We start from the raw sequence: 18,610 nt of genomic DNA, 5'->3' as shown, positions 1-18,610 counted from the left end.
TTCCACGTAAACCAAGTTATTTAGCATCTTTTTCTCCACTAATATTTCCTACTACACTATCCTTTTCTAATCTCTCTTTATATTTCTAATTAAATAGCTTTTTCCTAGGACATCAACTCCATCTCCCCTTCGAATTACCCTGGATCCACTGGGGCTGGACCCTGGCAAGTGAGATGCCTAGCACAGGAGGGACATATGTTGCTGTGTCTGTCTCAGTTGTAGTCCGTACTACCTTGCACTTTGTAGTCCAGCAGTGTGGGGATGGTGAAGGCAGGAAAAAGCAGACAGTGATGCTGTCTGGCCAGTCTGATGCTGTCTTTGCTCTATTTAACCTGGGAATGATGAGTCAGATGGATACAACACAATATAATAAACCCAGATGCTTGCTGAGAGCCAATCAACCTCCCAATTTTAGGGTCACCAAGAATTAAAATGTGGTTTCTACTGCCCAACAATTCTTTGTATCTGATTGTGGAATAATCATACTGAAAGGGGTTTGTGAATATTAATGTTGTCAGTCAATCACAATACCTACACACAGGTCATATACCTAGGTGACCATCATGCTGTCATAGAAACCCAGTGCTCAGCCCACAATGAAATGCCCATTGGCGCAGCCTCTCAATGATGGATACAGACCCAACATCTCAAGCGTGGTCAGAAATCTATTGACCATCAATTCCATTAGTCAGTCTTCGAACCAAAATGTTCTATTATGATTGTGAGTGTTGTATCTGTGAAGCTTTTAAGCTGGTCTAAAATCTGTCTGAACCAAATTAATTATCTCCAACTGTCCACAGGCTTTGACAGAATAATCTCAATGCAAAATCAATGAAATGAGATCAATGCTCACCAGGCTGTAACCTCCCCCTGCTATCAGTGATATCTGATCATGGAAATTGCTCAAATCTAAGAAAATCTGAATCCAGAAAGTCATGTTTGGAAGCTATTATTTAATTTCACACACAGTTAAGCTTTCAAAAGTTTTATTATATACAGCTCCACTTTTCCAGTTTTGTAATTTTTTGAGAATATTAATTACAGCGTGTTCCAGTGCTTATTACTATGTGACATGACTACAGATTTTCTAGTCAACAATTATTACTCTCTCTGTGAACCTTCAAAGTCTTATATAGTAAATGTGGGTTATTTTTAATGTTCTATACTTTGTTCACTTCAATAGAAACTCAAATATAATTCAAATGTGAGCAGAGTACTTAGATGCTGAAAATTTTACACATATTGTTCCCTCTATCTCAAATGCTCTTCCCTCCTCCTTTTCACCTAAGTAACTTCTATTCATCCTTCAGATTGTCCTGTAAACCTGCCTTCTTCAGGGAAGCCTTCCAAGATCTTCCTGATCAGGATGAATCTTGCTAGTATATGCTCTCATAGCCTCATTTTACTGTCACTCGCAGTAATTATCACTCAAATAAATACAATTTAACTGATGTGTCTCTCAAGCCCTACCAAACAAGACAGCTGTGTTTTTGCTTATCATTTCATTCCTAGTGGTGAGTATAAGCCTGACACTTAGAGCCACCCAGTGAATATCTGTTTGAATGAATTAATGAAAGGGAAAGACTGCTTGATATGGCTTTGGTGGGTCACACAATTTCAAAAGGCCATCTGCAGAAATTACTTTCTGAATTTCAGGGAGTAAACCTGTCCACTTACCTATTTCCAAAAAGACACACATCTGTAAACATGTATACACACATATATAATATTATGAAGATTTTATACTATGGGATTGATATTTTTCTTCTGAATTTTCATGACCTGATTTTTATTAATGACTTATAAGGACTGCAATAATTTACATATCTGGGACTCTAAGAATCTCCCCAAACTATCTAAGCCCATGTGTGCTGCGTCGCTTCAGTCATGTCCAGTTCTTTGTGATGCTATGGACTGTAGCCCACCAAGCTCCTCTGTCCGTGGGATTCTCTAGGTAAGAATAATGGAATGGGTTGTCATTTCCTCCCCCAGGTGATCTTCCCGACCCAGGGATCAAATCCATGTCTCTTACGTCTCCTATAACGCCAGGCGGGTTCCTTACCACTAGTGCCATCTGGGACAGCTATCTTAATCCAACCATCCATATACAATGGAATGCATTTTGTGAAACTGTTCGATTCTAAAGTTAGTTGGTGAAGTGAAAAAATCACAAAATTGTGAAAAGTAATTCTTAAGAAAGTACCATATTGGAAATGGACATCCTCTCCTTCAAAAGTCCAACACAATCAGTTTCCTCCAAAGCTAAACTAGAAATCTGTTTCCTTAATTGAGGACCAATAAAGAGGTTGGCTTCTGTTGAGTAGCCATACTGAAAATATGTGTGGCACCTCTAGGCACTAGAGCCCAACTTAGCATCAAGAGGGATTTGGCACTAAGACCTTCCAAAGGAATAGCACATTCACAATCCCCATTTCACACTCTCTTTCTGGTGAAGCTTACTAAGCTGACTGGCAGATAGACTCACGCACTATTTAAATTGCTTTTTTTCCCCTCTCTTTTACCCACTGAGTTCATGGAAACTAAATTCACATAAGATGCAATGCCACCATTTCCTACCAACCATCCACCCCAACAAAGTTTAAAAAACTTTCCATGATGGCCACTCACTAATTTCCTTCATGAGAAGGTTCCCTAGAGAGCTGACTATATACAGAATTATTAATCAAGCCATATTTTCCCACTGATTTGTATTATGGAGTTAGTTAAGCCATCCTGTAGTTATTTCCTTTCCCAAAACGGCGCCCACGCTGTTATGTGTTTCCTTTTTCATTGTTTCCCATAACCTTGCCAGAGCTGCAGAGGCAAAAATAGAAACCAAGGCCTCTGGAACTGAGGCTTGAGGAAGTGGGCATGGAGAGGCACTCACCATCACAGCTGGATTCTTCACCGTGATGCAAGGGGTCGTGGCTCGCAGGGCTCCACTGATACCGTGGTAATACTTGAAACAGATTTTTATCTCGGCTGCAAGTTGATTGGAGAAAAACAATAATTTAAACACAGAAACAAGTCCTTTGGGCCTCACCTGAGGAAATCCAACAGGCTGCTTTGAGGCAAATCATGTTAAGGACTCTGAATGACCCCTCCTTTTCCAGTCAGAGGCAATAGATTATACCGAGTCTTGTTTGATTTTATAGGCTTCTCTGAAAATTTCTAAGAACAGCCCAAATATATTAGAAAAACAATGCATAAAAACAATATGCCAAATACAGTATAGAGATAAGAATAGAGGAGCGCCTGATGGACAAAATGCAGGTTGGTCCTCTGCACCTGTTATTATTTACCCCTCACATCAGGAGGCAGAAATTCCTGTCCCCATAGTACAGATCAGGTAACTCAAACCAGGGCTCTGCAACTGCCTAGAGGTGTGGCATGGGGAGGGAGGTGGTAGGGAGGTTCAGGATGGAGGGGGCATAGGTATACCTACAGCTGACTCATGTTGATGTTTGGCAGAAATCAACACAATACTGCAAAGCAATTGTCATTCAATTAAAAATAAAATAATTTTTTAAAACAGCATTGAGGTTTGCTAATGGTCAAAGAGAAAATGACAGAGTCAGGATTCAAACCCCATCTGTTCCATCCCAAAGCCTTCACTCCTATCCTCTACAATAAAGACAGACAGCAGCTGTCAATGGAAATAGAAAGAAACAGACTAAGAAGTATGAAGGAAACCTGTAGGTGACTCTGCAGTGAGAAAACCTGGAAACCTATATTATTTCAATTTTCTGGGACTTCCCTGGTGATCCAGTAGTTAAGACTGTGTACTCCCAATGCAGGGGGCCTGGGTTCTATCCCTGGTCAGGGAACAAGATCCCACATGCCACAACTAAGACCTGGCACATTTCAGTTCATCCACTCAGTCATTTCCGACTCTTTGCGACACCATGGATTGCAGCACGCCAGGCTTCCCTATCCATCACCAACTCCCAGGCTTACTCAAAATCATGTCCATTGAGTCAGTGATGGCCATCCAACCATCTCTCTGTCATCCCCTTCTCCTCCTGCCTTCAATCTTTCCCAGCATCATGGTCTTTTCCAGTGAGTCAGTTCTTCGCATCAGGTGGCCAAAGTATTAGAGTTTCAGCTTCAGCATCAGTCCTTCCAGTGAATATTCAGGACTGATTTCCTTTAGGACGGACTGGTTAGATCTCCTTGCAGTCCAAGGGACTCTCAAGAGTTCCCCAACATCACAGTTCAAAAACATCATTTATTTGGCACTCAGCTTTCTTTATGGTCCAACTCTCACATCCATATATGACTACTGGAAAAACCCTAGCTTTCACTAGATGAATCTGTTGGCAAAGTAATGTCTCTGCTTTTTAATATGCTGTCCAGGTTGGTCATAGCTTTTCTCCCAAGGAGCAAGAGTCTTTAAATTTCATGGCTGCAGTCACCATCTGTGGTGATTCTGGAGTCCCCCCAAATGAGGCCTCTCACTGTTTCCATTGTTTCACAATCTATTTGCTATGAAGTGATGGGTCCAGATGCCATGATCTTAGTTTTCTGAATGTTGAGTTTTAAGCCAACTTTTTCACTGTCCTCTTTCACTTTCATCAAGAGGCTCTTTAATTCTTCACTTTCTGCCATAAGGGTGGTATCATCTGCATATCTGAGGTTACTGATACTCCTCCTGGCAATCTTGATTCCAGCTTGTGCTTCACCCAGCCCGGCATTTCTCATGATGTACTCTGCATATAAGTTAATTAAGCAGAGTAACAATATACAGCCTTGATGTACTCCTTTCACAATTTGGAATCAATCATTGTCCCATGTCTGGTTCTAACTGTTGCTTCTTTACCTGCATACAGATTTCTCAGGAGGAAGGTCTCGTATTCCCATCTCTTGAAGAATTTTCCACAGTTTGTTGTGATCCACACAATCAATGGCTTGGCATAGTCAGTGAAGGAGATGTTTTTCTGGAACTCTCTTGCTTTTTCTACAATCCAACGGATGTTGGTAATTTGATCTCTGGCTCCTCTGCCTTTTCTAAAACCAGCTTGAACATCTGGAAGTTCTCAGTTCATGTATTGCTGAAGTTCCTGTATTGGTGAATTTTGAGCATTATTTTGTTAGTGTGTGAGATGAGTGCAATTGTATGGTAGTTTGAATATTCTTTGGCATTGCGTTTCTTTGGGATTGGAATGAAAACTGATCTTTTCCAGTCCTGTGGCCACTGCTGAGTTTTCCAAATTTGCTGGCATATTGAGTGCAGCATCATCATCTTTTACGATTTGAAATAGCTCAACTGAAATTTCATCACTTCCACCAGCCAACCAAAAAAAAAAAAAAAATCTTTTCCCTAAGTGAGTTCAATGCAGTCACTAGACAAGGATCAGACTGAGGAACCACCAGTAAATATACATCTATATCTCCACAGGTATGTATGTGTATATGTATATATATAACTACAGATATATATATATATGTGCATGTATATATATGTATTTATATATTATGTAATTTGGACTCGATAACAAGATTACAAATGCCAATTATTGTTTTTGGAAACTAAGTACAATTACCATGAAGCCAATGTATGTCAAAGAGTAGAACCGAGAGTCAATGAAATTTTCTGTATACAGAGCATGTGAAACACTGAAGTGTAACTGTGAGGTGTCTTTTTCCCAAGGTTTCACTTAATAGAGGCAACAGTGCTGAAGGGCAGAGCCCAGGGGAGAGTCCTAGCCTACCAGAGTGGGATTCCTCTCTCAGCTGAGTCCCCTGGATTATTAAAAAGGGGCTGCTCAATGTGATTTCCCCAGGAAGTTAATCTTGCACTGACTTTACTAACTGCACCAAATGTCCTCATACAGAGTATTTGGTTTGCTTATTTTAAGAAAAAGATGCAATAATTAAAGAAAAATCCTATTTTAGGTCTTTATAGGAATATTATATATAAAAATCTAATACTATATTTCCCATCAGTTAAAAAACACTAAATCTCAAAAAAAAAAAAAAAAGGTTTATCATGGGGTAAAATATAGAATCTTTCCATGTACATTAATCACGATACAGTAATTCAGAATGCAGTTGGCATTATCAAGCAAAAGCTTTTAACCATGCCCAGCACTATGTTAGACAGAACAAAGGAATCAGAGAGAGGAGTCTGGTCTAACAGGTGTTTTATGGTGCGGCTGTTAAGATGACAAAATCCAGAAGACCAGCACTGAAAAGGCAGAGTACCGGAGTACAAGGGTGGAGACTGTGGAGAAGATTCGTGAGGGGCATGGTGGAGTGAGAAAGGCCTCACAGAACAAACAGAATCAAACGTTCAGCTGAGAAAAATGAGGGGAGAGAGAGGAGTGAGGAGCAGCAAGAACAGGGAACCAGGGATGAGCATGCTGCCTGGAGGGCCAGCAAGATGACCTTGGCAGGAATTCCCTGGGAACCCTAAATGACTTGACTGAGCACTAACACTGGGTTTTCATGATCTCAGAAACAGTAATAATTGTGTTCAGTTCAATTCAGTCACTCTGCTGCTGCTGCTGCTAAGTCGCTTCAGTCGTGTCCGACTCTGTGTGACCTCATAGACGGCAGCCTACCAGGCTCCTCCGTCCCTGGGATTCTCCACGCAAGAATACTGGAGTGGGTTGCCATTTCCTTCTCCAATGCATGAAAGTGAAAAGTGAAAGTGCAGTGGCTCAGTCGTATCTGACTCCAAGCGACCCCATGGACTGCAGCCTTCCAGGCTCCTCCGTCCATGTGATTTTCCAGGCAAGAGTACTGGAATGGGGTGCCATTGCCTTCTCCGATTCAGTCACTCAGTCGTGTCCAAATCTTTGCAACCCCATGGACTGCAGCACACCAGGCTTCCTTATACATCGCCAACTCCCGGAGCTTGCTCAAACTCATGACCATAGAGTCAGTGACACCATCCAACCCTCTCATCCTCTGTCATCCCCTTCTCCTCCTGCCCTCAATCTTTCCCAGCATCAGGGTCTTTTCTAAGAAGTCAGCTGTTCACATCATGTGGTCAAAATATAGGAGCTTCAGTTTCAGCATCAGTCCTTGCAATGAATATTCAGGACTGATTTCCTTTAGGATGGACTGGTTGGATCTCCTTTCAGTCCAAGGGACTCTCAAGAGTCTTCTCCAACACCACAGTTCAGCAAATCACTCTCCCATTTGTTTTCTCCAAAAATGATAGCATGTATTCTGCAAGAAAAAAGCTAAGTCATACACACAAGACCTGTCAAAGTGAAACAACCTCGGCAAAAGGTGGGAATTCTGTGGGCATGAGCTCATTAGTATCACGTTCTACATGCTGGGAAACAGCAGCATGTGAATCTGCCTGCAGCAGTGCCTCACAGATCCAATCAATAGCCAGTGAGTGAGCAGCTTGTTTTTCAATAAAGAGAAGTGCATTTTTCCAAGATATCTTCCCCCTGCCCCTCAAGTTAGGACACCACCTCCTCTTTTGTAAAGTTTTAACAGTCAGCTAGGTAACAGAGCTCGAAAAAAACATCTATTTCTGCTTTATTGACTATGCCAAAGCCTTTGTGTGGATCACAACAAACTGTGGAAAATTCTTCAAGAGATGGGAATATCAGACCTTCCTCCTGAGAAATCTGTATGCAGGTCAAGTGGCACAGTTAGAACCAGAGATGTAACAACAGACTGCTTCCAAATCGGGAAAGGAGTATGTCAAGGCTGTATATTGTCACCCTGCTTATTTAACTTATATGCAAGTACATCATGTGAAATGCTAGGCTGGATGAAGCACAAGCTAGAATCAAGATTGCCGGGAGAAATATCAATAACCTCAGATATGCAGATGACACCACCCTTATGGCAGAAAGTGAAAAACTAATGAGCCTCTTGATGAAAGTGAAAGAGAACAGTGAAAAAGTTGGCTTAAAACTCAACATTCAGAAAACAAAGATCATGGCATCTGGTCCCATCACTTCATGGGAAATAGATGGGGAAACAAGGGAAACAGGACAGACCTCATTTTGGGGGGCTCCAAAATCACTGATGGAGTGATTGGAGTTGGAGCCTCCAAGATGGCGGCTGCCACCATGAAATTAAAAGACACTTGCTCCTTGGAAGAAAAGCTATGACAAACCTAGACAGCATATTAAAAAGCAGAGACATTACTTTGCCAACAAAGATCTGTCTAGTGAGAGCTATGCCTTTTCCAGTAGTTATGTATGGATGTGAGAGTTGGACCATAAAAAAAGCTAAGAGCCGAAGAATTGATGCTTTTGAAGTGTGGTGTTGGAGAAGACTCTTGAGAGTCCCTTGGATTGCAAGGAGATCCAACCAGTCCATCCTAAAGGAAATCAGTCCTGAATATTCATTGGAAGGATTGATGCTGAAGCTGCAACTCCAATACTTTGACCACCTGATGCAAAGAACTGACTCCTTGGAAAAGGCCCTGATGCTGGGAAAGATTGAAGGTGGCAGGAGAAGAGAACGACAGAGGATGAGATGGTTGGATGGCATCACTGACTCAATGGACATGAGCTTGAGTAGGCTCTGGGAGCTGGTGATGGACAGGGAGGTCTGGTGTACCACAGTCCACGGTGCTGGAAAGAGTTAGACACGACTGAGTGACTGAACTGAATTGAGCTAAGAGACTAGGAAACTAACAGACCAAAAAAGTAGCTGCTTATTTTTATCTGTAGAATGTTGATAACCAAACCAGCTTTGCCAGCTGACTCGTTTTAAGTGCTATTTTATTCCTTGCTAAAACAACAATCTCCAACCCCTGAGGTAAATTATAATCCCTGAAACTATAAAATAAACTCATTCTGAACTGTGCACAGCAGATTTTGTGGACACGGTCACCAAAAACCACAGAACTGATAGCTTTATAATGCTCTAAGATTCGATGTAAAGACATGGGGACTTACACAGATCACTTGTTACAAAACCAAATGCATAAGCTAATTGCCAGGGAGAAAAACCCAGTACCAGACAGAACTGGCTGTTTGCACCTGGACTGAAACTAGCCACCTCCTTCAGCAGGACAGCAGTGAAGCCTTCTGCCCCTAAAATACAGGAACGTTTCATGCTGAGTGGAAAGTTTCACCTTCACATATTATGTAGTGTTTGAGGAGGTCATTCAAGATTATTAAAATGATGCAACTAAACAACATCCCCTCTTGAAGTGAGAGCAGCATTTTGATAAACGTCTCTGAACATTTTAGTTTTGAGAAGAGGTAACTGGGGAGAACACTTAAGAGGGTGGATGAGAGAAGTTGGTGTTCATGTTTCTATTTTAGCTACTATTTTAACCTCCAACTGCAAGAGGAAACAGAAAGCTATTCCTGAGAAACAGATGCAAGAAGAGGTGAAAGCAAATCCAGGCATGATGACAGAGCATCAGATAAGACAGGAGCCACTGGTCACAGGGCCAGCCCAGCTCACAGGCAGTAAAGCTGGAGGATATGAACTAAGGAGCATTCTACCTGAGAAGGGTTTGTCCACAGCCTGCTGTGGCAGCTACATCACTCCAGCATGCTAAGTTACCTCAGTCGTGTCTGACTCTGTGCAAACCCATGGGCTGTAGCCTGCCAGGCTCCTCTGTCCATGGGATTCTCCAGGCAAGGATATTGGAAGGGGTTACCATGTCTTCCTCCAGGGGATCTTCCTGACCTGAGGTTCGAACCCTCATCTCTTGTGTCTCCTCCATTGCATTTGGATTCTTTACCACTAGTGCCACCATTTGGGAAACCCCTAATTGCCTCAAACTCTGGAGAAGGAAATATATACATATCTATGTACATGTATTTTATGTGGTTCCTTTGGATTATAAAAGGCAAAACATTTTCTTCCAAAAAATCACATCATTAAACATGTTGCCTCAGAGACAGTAAGGCAGGAGAAGAGTGAGGTCTCCCACTTTAACCTGTAAGGACTTACAGTCAGGTGGGCCCGATCTCACCTCAGAGGAAACTGGCATCTTCTTCTCTCTCAGGTCCCCTCTGAACAGCCGAAGCCAGTCATGGATCATGGAAACATTTTTTGGTCCCTTTTAAAAATCTTCTGGACATGTTTATTTATAAAGTTATGAAAATGAGTTTTAGCAGCCTCTAAGTGCTGATAAGACAAAGAAGCCCTCTTATTTTCAAAATTTTAATTTACCAGCTTCCATACAAATGAAAATATCCCCCAGGGCAAGGACATCTCAGCTCCATGTCCACCACAGATAGAAGGGTGATCACTGTCCAAAGATGACACTATGGACTTGTTGGGAGTGGTTGGGAAAGCAGAAAGAACTTAAACCTGTTCCCAAGTAAAGGAGTTTCTGTAATCATGCCATGATGACATTGCATTTTAAAGCAATCATTCTACCATTTGTTTAAAGAAAGAACATACTTCTGAGTTTATATATAAATGAAGTATTTTTAGAAAGATCAGGTAAAACTGGTAAAAGTAGTTGTCTTTGGGAAGGGGAAATTGGTGATTGGGGCATGAAGTTGGGAAAGATTACTTTCATTTTTTGTGTCTTTTTAACATTATACTCTTTTCATCTGTTATCTGTTCAAAACTTATTTTTAAAACAAATCTCAACTCAGCTACATTAACTCTAAGCATTAGTATAAGATTCCATTTCATCGAAATGCCAGTCTATGTCTGATGCAGGATATGACATGCTTGGGGCTGACGCGCGGGGATGACCCAGGGAGATGTTGTGGGGAGGGGGGTGGGAGGGGGGTTCATGTTTGGGAACACATGTACACCTGTGGGGGATTCATGTCAATCTATGCCAAAACCAATACAGAATTGTAAAGTAAAAATTAAAAATAAATAAATAAATAAATTTAAAAAAAAAAAAGATTCCATTTCAAGCTTTCTTTGACAAAAAGGTTCTATAGGCCACTTTCTGCAAGAAATGATTTTGTTTCAAAGACTAGGATCTTTGAAACATCATCTACCACATTAAATACCTTCAATATTCCCTTAGGAAGTAATTAATAGCTTGCTCCTTTTTAGAAAACCTGGATTTCCCTCAAGTTTTAGAAGTTGACTATTTTGAATCATAAAGACGGATGGAAATGTCCTTCATTTAGTCATTTCTATCTCATTAAAATGGAATAATTTTTAAAAATCAAGCTAATTCAGAAAACAATATTTTAACCACTGCCTTTGTGCTTTTAATAAAGTCTTAATATTATGATTCCTATTGATAGGCTCTTTTATTTAGAGGCCACAAGTTGAAAAAGAGTAAACACATTCCAATTCTCATGCTTTTGACAAAATTCACCCATAGTTCTAGTGACGTACTCACCTGGTTATATGTCACTGCATCATCGTCTTTAATGGGAGCAAATGCAGCCAGAAGGCTTCCCTCATGGCTCAACAGTAAAGAGTACTAGGTGCGAAAGATGCCCTGGAGAAGGAAATGACAACCCACTCCAGTACTCCTGCCTGGGAAATCCTATGCACAGAGGAGTCTGGCAGGTTACAGTCCACGGGGTCTCAAAAGAGTCAGACCAGAAGACTTAGTGACTAAGCAACAGCATGCAGCCTGAAAGAACCAGGGCTTCCCCTGCTTAAGCTCAGAAAAACAATCTTGAATATCAAAGACAGACTGCATCAGTGAAACGTGGCACATCCTAACAGGATGAGAGAAGTCACTGGAACTAAAACAGAAAGTATGCTCGTAGAGCATGAAAAGAGCCAAAATCTCTCTAAGGGGCGAAAAGGCCCTTCTGATGTTGGTTGACAAGGGCTTAGCAAAGGAGAAAGTTATCGCAGGGGCTCTGACAATACAAATAAAGAGGCTCTCCCCTTTCCCCTCACCCATTAAAAAGCCACCCACAAAGGTTCTGTTTCAAACTTTAATGCCAATCAGATGTGAGGCTGCCACTTACACAGCCATATGCATCTATACTGCACAGCTTCCTAATCCTATCTACTTCCCAGGGCTGAGACAGATAAGATATGTGAAAATATTAGATAACTTATACAAATAACAATGTTCGGTTATCATCATTAATGATCACAAAGCAGTTGAGTTCAGTACACAGCAGTGTAGTTGACTATTTCTAAGCCTTATACTGATTCAGGATTTAGTGAGTTCTTGAATGGTGCCTGGCAAAAAGTTGGACTTAACCAAATACTTCATGATGGCTGGGGACATAATGAACAAATAAATGGAAGGGATGAAGGAAGGTCAAAAAAGCAGGTCTGAATGAACGAATGACCAAAGTTTATGAAAGACTACACAGAATAAAATAGATGTTTTAAAATGCCAAGACAATTTTTGAAACCTCTTCAGTTCAGTTCAGTCACTCAGTTGTGTCCGACTCTTTGCGACCCCATGAATCGCAGCACGCCAGGCCTCCCTGTCCATCACCAACTCCTGGAGTTCACTCAGACTCACGTCCATCGAGTCCGTGATGCCATCCAGCCATCTCATCCTCGGTCGTCCCCTTTTCCTCCTGCCCCCAATCCCTCCCAGCATCAGAGTCTTTTCCAATGAGTCAATTCTTCGCATGAGGTGGCCAAAGTACTGGAGTTTCAGCTTTAGCATCATTCCTTCCAAAGAACACCCAGGGTTGATCTCCTTTAGAATGGACTGGTTAGATCTCCTTGCAGTCCAAGGGACTCTCAAGAGTCTTCAACACCACAGCTCCTCAAAAGCATCAATTCTTCAGCGCTCAGCTTTCTTCACAGTCCAACTCTCATATCCATACATGACCACTGGAAAAACCATAGCCTTGACTAGACGGACCTTAGTTGGCAAAGTAATGTTTCCGCTTTTGAATATGCTATCTAGGTTGGTCATAACTTTCCTTCCAAGGAGTAAGCGTCTTTTAATTTCATGGCTGCAATCACCATCTGCAGTGATTTTGGATCCCCCAAAAATAAAGTCTGACACTGTTTCCACTGTTTCCCCATCTATTTGCCATGAAGTGATGGGACCAGATGCCATGATCTTAGTTTTCTGAATGTTGCCTCTTAGATGTTAAAACTCAAGAATATACATTGCACAGGTGATGCAGTCATTTTCCATGAGCATAACCTCATTTGAGGAATTTTGACAGTGACAAGTGAGTGTACATGAAGCTGATCCTCCTCTCCAATGTCTAGGAAGGTCATTTACCTAAAATTAAACCTGTCTTTGTCCTTCAAATTCATCCCAGTGGGCCCTGTAAGTCTGGGTCACCCGCCTCCTCTGGAGGTTTATCCAGATAAACAAAAGCCATCTTTACTTTCAGAAACAGCCTAAATGTGCTCAAATCCAGGTTTGCCCACAAACTTAAGTCAATTTTCAGAGAATTTTACTTTACTTGGACTTCTGATTAGCTAAAGATAAATGTTCTTTCTGAAGATGAAAGCAAAAGTTTTTAATGTCATAAGTTTTCAAGATCAGAGGTTGAAAACATAGATGTGGTTAATCCATTCCCCAGTCACAGTTTTTTGTTTTTTTTTTTTTTTTTTTTACATTTCACACCATTATCTCCAGAGATTCACGCAAAATTTCATTATGCTGGAAGTCCCCTTTAGATCTGCTCAAGCCAGACATGGAATAAAAAAATAAAAAATGATGTCTAAAAGACAGGGACTACACTTCTAAGCACTGATATAAATACCACCTGAGATTTTTACATTGAATGGATTTCAAAGGGATAGAAACGTGTCCTGGGGGAGACCCCATTCTGATGAATGAAGATAAACTTTCTTACTTTCCGTACTTCCAAATCTTTCTGTACTTCCTATTCACTTTCACTTTAATTTATACAGCTTTACTCAGTCCTTAAAAAGGTATTAATGAATATTTCCAGTTTCACAATCATGCTGCACAATACCCTCACTGTGTGAAGAATTAAGGTAGAAATGCTAAAGTAGAGGAGAAAACCAAAAGCATTCCCAATTCCTAACTTCAACATCAAGCCCACTTCTGCTAAACATTAACAGTGAGATGTAAAGAAAGACATTTGTCAAGACAGAGATGCTCACTATATCCTAATCAGCCAGGACATTACACATCTCTAATTCACACTTCATGGAGAAAGAAAATTAATCATGGCAAGTGGGATATTCTGTAAATGGGTTTTTTTTTTTAACTCATAATGTTCCAAATTACAGCAGCATGTGGTACTGACCTCTTCCCAGGTGTTCACATGAGCCCCATAATGTGAATCTGCACACTCCATCAAAAAGCAATCATTCCTAGAAGTCTTCAGCATTTTAGAGCAAACAGGAAGGTTTTCCCTGAAGTTCAATTGGCAATATTTCTCAGCTAGATCAGCCTCTTAAACCCAGGGATCTTTTCCAAGGAGGAATCACACTGAAAGTAAACCCAGCTACTTCCCATTCCATTTTTTACCATATTCTTTTTATCACTTATGCTTCTCATTACTTAGAGACAGCAGCTGGACCACTCTCAGAAAGTAAAGATGAGAAACAGGCAATAAAAACAAATCACCCATAATGTCACCTCCCAGATACAACCATTGTTCACATTTTGGTGAATCTCTGGGACTTTTTTGTACATGTTGTATTAGCTAGGAGAGGATGAGATGGTTGGATGGCATCACCGATGCAATGGACATGAGTTTTGTACCTCTGGGAGTTGTTGATGGACAGGGAAGCCTGGTGTGCTGCAGTCCATGGAGTTGCAAAGAGTCGGACATGACTGAGCAACTGAACTAATGCTTTATATATCTGCTTACCGCTCCCCTCACTTACTGTTACATGATAAACATTTTCTCTTAACAACCACATTACGCGTACGGTTTAAAGACAAACCAGAAATTGAACTCTGAAGAAAAAGACACTCCTTACAGGGCACAAGTGGGATTAGAGAAAGCTATGAAATGCTGACCTACCAGTAAAATGGTCAAACAAATTATCTGATGTCTTTAATGGTAATTCAAAAATAATAGCTGTTAATATTTTAAATGACTTTTTATATTACAGAAGTTTTACATGCTTCAAAACAGATATGCCTACAGCAGGCTTCCATTTTTAATCAAACTGAGATCCAACTAGTCCATCCTAAAGGAAATCAGTCCTGAATATTCATTGCAAGGACTGATTCTGAAGCTGAAAATCGAATACTTTGGCCACCTGATGCAAATAACTGACTCATTGGAAAAGACCCTGATGCTGGGAAAGATTGAAGGCAGGAGGAGAAGGGGACAACAGGGGATGGGATGGTTGGATGGCATCACTGACTAAATGGACATGAGTCTGAGTAAGCTCTGGGAGTTGGTGATGGACAGGGAAGCCTGGCGTGCTGCAGTCCATGGGGTCACAAAGAGTCAGACATGACTGAGCGACTTAACTGAACTGAGCTACCATTCTTAAGTACCAGTATCTCTGGTACTATATTCTCTCTCTTTCTTATATTAAATTCCATATAGAAAACTTAATTCTTACTATGGAGTTAAACAGCTCAGAAACATTTAAAGAGCTCAGTTTTTTCTCTATTGCAGAAAAATAAATTCCGTATATGTAGAAGTTAACCTGGACAGACCAGTAAATCATTTATATGTACACATGCATCTATGTATATATATATATAAAACTATATAGAAGTACTGCATAGAGGATGCGTGTTTATAAATAAATATAACATCAAATCAACTGGGTAATGGTTATTTGCAGCCAATCTCTGATCCCTAGTAAATGACCTCTATGGTAATGTGCCCCAGATTATCTCATCTACACCTGGAAAGACCAAGACCAAAAGCAAAACTTATTCTTCTGTTGGGAAAAATAATAGTGAAGTATCCTAGAGGCAAATAAAATTCTTAAATTAACTGAAATCTTGAATTATCCTTTCTGCCCTTTGAAATTAATATAGTATTAATTATAAATGAAGAACAAGGGTATATAAAATGTGTACTATATTATAATACTCACAGAATTTACTTTGCATTTCTCTGATAATGAGTGATGTTGAGCATCTTTTCATGCGTTTGTTAGCCATCTGTATGCCTTCTTTGGAGAAATGTCTGTTTAGCTCTTTGGCCCATTTTTTGATTGGGTCGTTTATTTTTCTGGAATTGAGCTGCAGGAGTTACTTGTACATTTTTGAGATTAGTTGTTTGTCAGTTGCTTCATTTGCTATTATTTTCTCCCATTCTGAAGGCTGTCTTTTCACCTTGCTTATAGTTTCCTTGTTGTGAAGAAGCTTTTAATTTTAATTAGGTCCCATTTGTTTATTTTTGCTTTTATTTCCAGTATTCTGGGAGGTGGGTCATAGAGGATCCTGCTCTGATTTATGTCGGAGAGTGTTTTGTCTATGTTCTCCTCTAGGAGTTTTATAGTTTCTGGTCTTACATTTAGACCTTTAATCCATTTTGAGTTTATTTTTGTGTATGGTGTTAGAAAGTGTTCTAGTTTCATTCTTTTACAAGTGGTTGACCAGTTTTCCCAGCACCACTTGTTAAAGAGTTTGTTTTTCTCCCTTGTATATTCTTGCCTCTTTTGTCAAAGATACAGAATTTATATACCATACATTCATCAGATATATGTTATACACACACACTTAGAGACATGCATACACTTTTTTCAAACCATAGTAACATTCTCTAATGAATATTTCCCAAAAGAATATATTTTACAGTTTGGGGTGACATGGCATACATTTATAAATAAGAATCAAAAACTTTTACAATAAAATTCATAAAAGACTTCATAGATTTCTGCATATCTGAAATGTTCAAATACAAACTTATGTTAACACTTAGGTACTTACGCTCCATGAAATAGGGCCCAGGCTCAATTCTCCATACAATTTGTCCTTTTTGTGTTCCAGTCACACCCCTGTTTTTAGAATCCCAGAAGTTGGCTGGAGAATTCTCATCTGGAAAAACCAAATAAACACTTCTTAAGCTTATAATCATAACTCCTTTGTATTTCCTTAGCTCAAAGATGTAGTATGATTTCTAAACTAAATGGAAAAAAGTAAAGAGGGAAATATTAATGGACACTATTGTTAATGACGGTTGATTATTTAAAATGGCAGAGTAGAACATGAGCTCATCTTCTCCTGCGAGAACTCCAAAATTACAACTCACTGGTGAACAATCATCAACAGGAGAATATTGGATCCCACCAAAAAAATATATCCCACATCCAAGGGCAAAGGAGAAGCCCAAGCAAAATGGAAGGAGGGGTGAAACTGCATTTAGAATCAAACCCCATATGTGATAGATACGCTCGGAGAACTCAAACTAAAATCTTGTGCATACCAGGAGACTCCACAGAGACTGAGCCAGACCTGCCGTTGAGTGTTTGAGTGTCTCCTGTGGAGCTAAGGGTCAGCAGTGCATTATAGGGTACTGGAATGCAAAAGTAGGAAATCAAGAGATACCTGGAGTAACAGGCAAGAGGTACCTGGAGTAACAGGCAAATCTGGCCTTGAAGTACAGAATGAAGCAGCACAAAGGCTAACAGAGTTTTGCTAAGAGAACACACTGGTCTTAACACCCTCTTCCAACAATACAAGAGAAGACTCTACACATGGATATTACCAGATAGTCAATATCAAAATCATATTGATTATATTCTTTGCAGGCAAAGATAGAGAAGCTCTATACCGTCAGAGAAAACAAGACCGGGAGCTGACTGTGGCTCACATCATGGACTCCCGATTGCCAAATTCAAATGTAAATTGAAGAAAGTAGGGGAAATCACTAGACCATTCAAGAATGACCTAAATCAAATCCCTTACAATTTGACAGTGGAAGTGACAAACAGATTCAAGGGATTAGATCTGATAACAGAGTGCCTGAAGAACTATGGACAGAGGTTCATGACATTGTACAGGAGACAGTGATCAAGACCATCCCCAAGGGAAAAAAAAATGCAGAGGCAAAATGGTTGTCTGAGGAGGCCTTACAAAGAGCTGAGAAAAGAAAAGAAGCTAAAGGCAAAGGAGAAAAGGAAAGCTATACCCGTGTAAATGCAGAATTCCAAAGAATAGCAAGGAGAGATAAGAAAGCCTTCCTCAGCGATCAATGCAAAGAAATAGAGGAAAACAAGAGAATGGGAAAGACTAGAGATCTCTTCAAGAAAATTAGAGATACCAAGGGAACATTCCATGCAAAGATGGGCACAATAAAGGACAGAAATATTATGAACCTAACAGAAGCAGAACATATTAAGAAGAGGTGGCAAGAATACACAGAAGAACTATACAAAAAAGATCTTCAAGACCCAGATAATCACGATGGTATGATCACTCACCTAGAGCCAGACATCCTGGAATGTGAAGTCAAGTGGGCCGTAGGAAGCATTACTATGAACAAAGCTAGTGGAGGTGACGGAATTCCAGTTGAGCTATTTCAAATCCTAAAAGATGATGCTGTGAATGTGCCACACTCAATAAACCAGCAAATCTGGAAAACTCAGCAGTGGCCACAGGACTGGAAAAGGTCAGTTTTCATTCCAATCCCAAAGAAATGCAAGGCCAAAGAATGTCAAACTACTGCACAGCTGCACTCATCTCACACGCTAGCAAAGGAATGCTCAAATCCTCCAAGCCAGGCGTCAACAGTATGTGAAACTTGAACTTCCAGATATTCAAGCTGGATTTAGAAAAAGCAGAGGAACCAGAGATCAAATCATGAACATCCACTGGATCATCAAAAAAGCAAGAGAGTTCCAGAAAAATATCTAC

At 40.3% G+C, this 18,610-nt stretch overlaps 1 protein-coding gene across 1 annotated transcript in view; it reads right to left on the bottom strand.

The window, feature by feature from the left end:
- The window catches only part of HECW2 (HECT, C2 and WW domain containing E3 ubiquitin protein ligase 2), a 192,035-nt gene that overhangs the window by 152,326 nt on the left and 21,099 nt on the right, over positions 1–18,610 (bottom strand). The window contains exons 2-3 of the mRNA XM_040228890.1: positions 16,685–16,792; positions 2,888–2,982 (exon numbers count right to left, since the gene is read on the bottom strand). Of these exons, the coding sequence (XP_040084824.1) occupies positions 2,888–2,982; positions 16,685–16,691 (102 nt within the window). The 5' untranslated portion in view covers positions 16,692–16,792. The remainder of the gene's footprint in view (positions 1–2,887; positions 2,983–16,684; positions 16,793–18,610) is intronic.

This window comes from Oryx dammah, unplaced genomic scaffold, assembly GCF_014754425.2.
Source record: "Oryx dammah isolate SB20612 unplaced genomic scaffold, SCBI_Odam_1.1 HiC_scaffold_27, whole genome shotgun sequence".
NCBI lineage: Eukaryota > Metazoa > Chordata > Mammalia > Artiodactyla > Bovidae > Oryx > Oryx dammah.
The sequence above is the reverse complement of the archived record's forward strand: the minus strand, read 5'-3'. Positions and strand labels throughout refer to the sequence as shown.